The sequence below is a fragment of the Malurus melanocephalus genome, unplaced genomic scaffold (genome assembly GCF_030028575.1).
Source record: "Malurus melanocephalus ecotype Western Australia unplaced genomic scaffold, MMel_1.1 scaffold_100, whole genome shotgun sequence".
NCBI lineage: Eukaryota > Metazoa > Chordata > Aves > Passeriformes > Maluridae > Malurus > Malurus melanocephalus.
In genome coordinates, this window is record NW_026623332.1 from 324,154 (window position 1) to 330,762 (window position 6,609).

Genomic DNA, 6,609 nt, shown 5'->3' on the forward strand with positions numbered 1-6,609 from the left:
TAGATCTGATATTTGCTCAAATTTTTGTTTAAAAGGAGAGAAGTARCAGGTGGACTGATAGTGAAGACAATGTTAATGAATGTTAAAGCTGGAAGTAAATTGATCTTTGTTAGTGGCATTACATTTTGTGTGAATTCTGTGATACTGCTGAATAACATTTTCTTGTAATTATTAGAGTCCAGTAGACAGCAAGTCCATCCATTAGATTTTTTTTTAGTGAAATGCTAAAGTGAAAGTTTTGAAATCTACTTAATACATTAGAGCATATTTATTAAATTTCAAAAATTATTACTGCACAAGTACTGTATGATTGACAATTTTAAATTGTCAGTAGTCTGAATCGAGGTTGYAATACAGGAAGCATCATTTCTGTCTTTCATTATGGGTGTTTCCAGCTATTTAAAACAAAACCCTTTGTACATTGTCGTGTTGTCTTGAATGTTTAGAACATAAACTCTAAACTCTAGTCTCTACCAGAGAACTYTGGGGTGTAAAAAGCACAGATTAGATTCTGTACTTCTGTCTGTAGGCTTCTGTAGTAATATCATGTGATCTGTCTTGTCACCAGAAATGATGGTGCTATYAGTCCTTTCAGCAGTGAGTCTGCTCTGAGTTTATTCCAGCATAATGAAATTTATGCTGAAATTTGCTCCATTATGCAAGTGCTGAAAAACCACTGGTGCCAAGGATTCATTAACTGGAAACTGGGCATTGATATCCAGAGCCTTCCATAGTGATAAAACCTCTGCTCCTTTTGCTGCACAAAACAGAATTTCACTCACACCCTCCACACATACTACAAAGAAATGTGSACACAGGAAACAATTTCAAATATCGTGGAAGTTCCACTCCACCAATAAATGGGGAAAAAATCAAACAGAAATCAGTCTTTTTTTTCCCTTCAGTTCTCTTGTTTAAAATACAAAAATGGTTTCTCCATCCCTGCTTTGACAGTTAAAGTCTGTATCCAATAAAGAACTAGACTGCTAATGCACATGAGCAATCAATATATGTTTATTAACACATTTGTTTAGTTACATACATGTTTTTCTTGATGGAAGTACAACCTGTTTTGTTTATGCTGTTTCCTGTCTATAAAATTATCAGAATTACTTATCTTACATATAAAAGTGCATATATTTATGTATTGTTCTCAGCAAGATATTACAAAATATCACATTTCTGTAGTCTGTAATCCTGTTCCTCAATTTTCTTGTTGATGATGATGTTGTTGCTGTTAACCAGATGCACCTGCCTGTTACAACAGTGGAATATGGCATCCATCCAGTCTATTTTTGCAGTGCTCACCACGTCGAAATGTTGCTGAAAGCTGAATTGCCTCTTGTCTGTTCAGCCTTCCACTTGTCTGGGTTCACTCCATCCCAGGTAAGTGATCAAAATGTATTAAAGTGTCACCAACGTATTGACTTAAATCTACAAAATCAAGAACATAGAGACACTACTGGTCATTTTTTTTCTAAAGGTACTTGTGTGGTGGTCATAAAACTGAGGGTGAAAGATATGAACACACAGTGACTTACAGTGTCTGGAAATAGAAAGCAACTGACTCGTAGAATAGGACCAGTGTACTGGAGCTGATGACCTTTTATTACATGTTCATGCAGAAAATTTGATTAAAATAATAGGTACTAAATCCTCAGATTTAGCGTTAAAACTAAATAGAATATATTATATATATAATAGAAATAATTATCTAAATTTGAAATAATTTGAAATAGTTACATAATAGGAAGCAGTTCCTTTGATATTAGAGCAGTATTCATTTTATATGAGCTACCATAACTATTATAATCAGATAATGCACTGTTCTTTCACATCAGAGAGGTGTTACTGCAGAAGAACAGTTCTCTGTAATGYCAGCTTTCATTTTGCCTACTTACAACAATTGTTTGGTAGTATGGGAAGCTATGGATGAAGCATTATTTGTAAAGACTACAATCGCTGTGAAGGCTAAAGAGCTCCATGCACTGAGTTAGATTGCCAATGCAAAGGACATCTCACCAGAGGAAGAAAGCATATTGCTGTGCCAAGGMAAGAAAAATATTCTTCATCTTATGCCTTCAGAATTCCTTTCTGCTGCGGGATTTGCAGCTGAAGAGGTTTCTTAATGGGGGCAGATGCCAGTGCGGTGCAGACATTACTTAAAGTCGTCAGCTTGGAGTTTAGTCTTTGAAAAGAGTTGCAGATGAAGGAACTTATCTCAGCTAAGGAATAAGGTGCTTATAATAATGTTCCTGTTTTGGGATGGGGAAAACACATGGGGACAGTCACTCCTTCAGCTATTCTTGTGCAAGTTACACTATGTSCTTTTTTTTAATAGTGTGCACTCAGCAATAGACTACACACTGTTCTAAACTGCTAATGAGGATTTTTTCATTTATTTAACAAGTTACTGAAATGCCACTCATGGGTACCATTGTATTTTCTGTGTGATTTTGCAGTTCTACTGCTGCATTAAAAGCAAACTCTGAACTGTGGCAACAGTTCCGATGTATTTAGGTGAGTGTGTGCATCAATAAATACCTCAAAACAGATTTACTGCCAGACTTTGGTTGTTGTCATCTACTTAAAATCTTGGTGATTCTGCTGCATATTTTTAAACACTTTAAGGGCTGATTAGCAAAAATTTATGGTCTCAAACCAAATGAATTGTGCATTATACATCTTAATACACTGTAATTTATAACAGGGAGAAGAATTCCCTGTGTTCACACTCCATTAAATGAAAATGTGTCTTAAGGAAGGGCCTAACGTACATTTATAATGTGGAGAACTACTTTTATTATAAAGAAAACCCACATTGAACATACCTTCATCACTGGCCCTTTAGCCCACATTTAAAACAAAAAAATCCCCTTTGCTTTCATTGAACTTTTAATTTTATCTCTCAACCTCAGGAGTTGCTGGAATATATTCATATAAATGAGATGCATGGATTCAGGTTRTTATGTTTCGTCCAATTCATTAGGAGTTCAGAGGCTCTGCTTCAAAAAATGGTGAATCGTGGCTCCTTTTATACTTTCTTTTTTTCACAGCTACAGTAATGTTGCAGAGAAAATGTTCTTTAGTATAGAAAAGAGATAAATCTGATCAATTATGACTGAATGTATGGAATGATTTAATCATATATAATTTCATTTTCATCTAGATCTGTCTGCAATGGATAACTCAGTGTTTCTGGAATTACATGGACTGGAGTGAGATCTGTCACTACATTGCCATATGTATTCTCCTTGGTCCCGATTATCAAATATATATGTGTATTTCTGTGTTCAGACACCTACAGCAAGACATCCTGAAGCACACTGAAGACCGAGATCTTCAGGTTTTTCTTAAAGTAAGGGTTTCTTTCTTAATTTTTCAACTGTTGAGCATAAGCAAAGCTTTGAATGCTGAGGACAAACATTGCTTCATCTGAAACTCTTACTGAATTTCACTTAGTGATTTTGAGTCAAATAATACTTTAATTTGATTTGTTGCCTGTCAGGAAACTGTATATAGTATTTTACAGAGAATARTTTTCCTGCATTTTGTACTGAGCAGCTCCCTTCATGAGCAAATAGCTACATTTAGTCATGAGAGCATTTGATTCAGTTCTCTCTATGTGGACTTAATCTCATTGAATGAGGTGCTCTCCAGAAAAGTGCATTTGCACAGTGCTCTCTTTTGAAGAGATGTGGCACAAAGCTGAGTGAGCTGGTATTTTGAAGAGATGTAAGTTGCTATTCAACCAGCCTCACAATTTCATATTCTTTCACTATTACAAATTATGTTTGGGTTTCAARTTTTTTGCAGGGTGATTCTTAGCTACAGCTTCAGTCATAGAGTGTCATACTCTCAGAAAGACATTTTTGTCTTTTACTCTAGTCTTTTTTCACMTGTCAAAATCCTTTTGAGAACTACGTATCTGCATCTTAGTTTGTCCTGAGAATAATAGTTGTCTGACTGGTTTGYATCCAACTTACGTATTCTTGAATATAAAAAATATCTCACCCCAATCAGTTTCTTTGACAATGTTTGGTACACAGTMTAATGAATGTATTGTTTTGTTTTCCCTGTTTTTGGACAACGTGACTTAAAAACTGCATCTTGATGGCATTATTGGACAGTATATGTAAATCATAGAAGAGAGAATTTGTATGTTGCCATATGCATTATAAACAGGCTAAAGGTTTGGCATGGTACTGTTAAATTAATGAGAAAAGAATGTAAATTAATGGAATACTGCAATATTGCAAATTTGCAATTCACTGATTGACCAATGTGGATAAAAAAGAAACATACTTAACTTGTACTCTTGCTTTTGATAAATCTTAACAGAAACTAAAAAATAATTTAACKATAAAATGGTTTGGGTTGGAAAGAACTTTAAACAACATCTAGTTCCAATCCATCTTTCACTACAGCAYRTTGCTCATARCCCCRTTGAACCTGGCCTTGAACACTTCCAGGGATGGGACATCCACAACTTCTTTGCACAACCTGTTTCAGTGCCTCACCATCCTCAGAATAAAGTTCTTCCTCATATCTAATCTAAATATACCCTCTTTGAGTTTGAAGTCATTCTCCCTTGTCCTGTCACTACCTGCCATTCAATTCCAGTTATATATATTTATATTTAGTATTCCACYGTGGTCAGCCTTCTCACAGTGCATGAGAAGCAATTTGAAAGGTAAAATCTTAGTTTTGCTTTGTGTCTGTGTAGAGGAGAAGAAATATAAAAACCATTTTGAATTCCTGTTCAGATGAAGTGCAGTTTTCCAGGCCTGAGTAGATGTTCTCATGAGAATTCTACTTAGCAGAGATTCACAGTTAGTATACCACCGGTACAACTTGTGTCCACAGAGACTGTCTGGCTCCAGAGAATTTTTTTGCAGCACAAGCTGCCAACAGTGGTAATACTGAGTAGTAGATGATGACTACACCACAGCAACAAATTAACCCTTTTTACCTAGGATTCTGTGTTCTGTGGTGCATCTTCTTTATCCMTGTAATATAGTAGCCATCTGAAGGAACATTATCTGTTTGATTCTTTTCCCTGRGGGCACTTTCTTATATTCTGTGTTTTGAGATTAGTACGAATTATTCACTTGTAGTGGTGCAGAACAGTTTTTTTCTGGTTTTATTTAAGCACTTCATAAAGATCTTCCTTTATCATTGATTTTAAAAATATACATCTACTGGTTTTTTTTTTAGACTCTAGCTCGATATAAGCACCACACTAATAAACTTATGCCATGTGCTGCTGTAGAAATCTTCTTTCAAAAGAATATTTTAGTACTGGCTTTCCCTTCTTAAAGCTTACTTTGTTTTTCTTAAAAATCTTCAATGACATATTCTCCAAAAATGAGGTAAACAATGTCCCTATGAAATAACATTCTCTGATACCAAGTCTGTTATTAGGGAAAAAAAAACCTGTCTGGAAGCAGTCATTGCCAAATCTTTTCTTTCTAAATAAAACATAATAAAATCTATTTTAAACGGCCAGGCTGTGACAATCAGAACAAAATGAGCTAYCTTTAGGAGCTTGGAATTCATTAAACTTGAGTTGTGCATTTTTTTTTCTAACTAATAAGTGCTTTGTATGTATATTTGTGCAGGAGGAAGCACTCCATGGATTTCGAGTGAGTGATTATTTAGACTACATGGAAAGCTTGGAGGAGATCTACAGACCAATGCTGCTGAAGGACATGAGGACCATAAGGGCACAGAATACATAATGAAACACACATGCACTTTATTTTACAGTTTTGGTTGCATCCTTTAAAAGGATGCTGATTGATTGATTGAAACATCAATCTCACCTCAAAGCAGCCAGGCTGTTTGTACATACTGTAAAAAAAAATGAGAAGTGTTTTCAGAATATAGTTTGTCAAAAGGACACAACCTAAGTTTGCCAACCAAATTTTCCCAGACAGGTTACGTGCAMAGCCTCATTTTCAGTTAGCAGAAGGCAGCTTCAGAAGCCACCTGTAGGATGCTGAGGTATCTTCCTTATAAAGCCTTGAATTMATTCTCAGTTCATTGTCATCTCCTTGTAGCACCATCCTAAAACCTTCATATTTTGCTTGGGTCTGACAAAGGGATTTTTTTTTTTAATATTTAGAAACAATTGCTAATGTATATTCATGTACATGAAAAGTCAACAAATGAAAGCCAAATGCTCTGTTCTGATTTTGTGGATAATATTGAGAAAATGGGATGTTTGAAWACATGTAATGAAAAAAGACTTGATATTCCTGTCTTTTTTAAAAATAAATAATTTTATGTAGTAAAGCGTTATTAGCTTTCGTGTCTAAATGCAATTAAAATCTTTAAAAAATGTTATTTCATTTAAGAAATAAGGAAAATGCCAGGTTTTGTCAACATCTGCAATAACTTTTTTACAGAAAGTCTAGAATCTCAAAATATTTTTATTAGAAATTCATGATATATAAGTGTTTTGGAAGTCCARCAGAAACCACAAATGTTGAATTTAGACTTTTCCAATATTATTACCACATTGCTGGGAGACAAGCTAAACATTACTGCAAATTTCCTAAAAAACAACTTTGCTAGATAAAGTTAATAAACATACACAAAATGAGC

General features: G+C 34.7%; 1 protein-coding gene across 1 annotated transcript in view; it reads left to right on the forward strand.

Annotated features, from left to right (window-relative positions):
• The window catches only part of TBC1D32 (TBC1 domain family member 32), a 69,983-nt gene extending 63,691 nt beyond the window's left edge, over positions 1-6,292 (forward strand). The window contains exons 32-34 of the mRNA XM_057368976.1: positions 1,246-1,386; positions 3,170-3,358; positions 5,622-6,292. Coding sequence (XP_057224959.1) covers positions 1,246-1,386; positions 3,170-3,358; positions 5,622-5,741 — 450 coding nt within the window. The 3' untranslated portion in view covers positions 5,742-6,292. The remainder of the gene's footprint in view (positions 1-1,245; positions 1,387-3,169; positions 3,359-5,621) is intronic.
• The last annotated feature ends 317 nt before the right edge of the window (positions 6,293-6,609 follow it).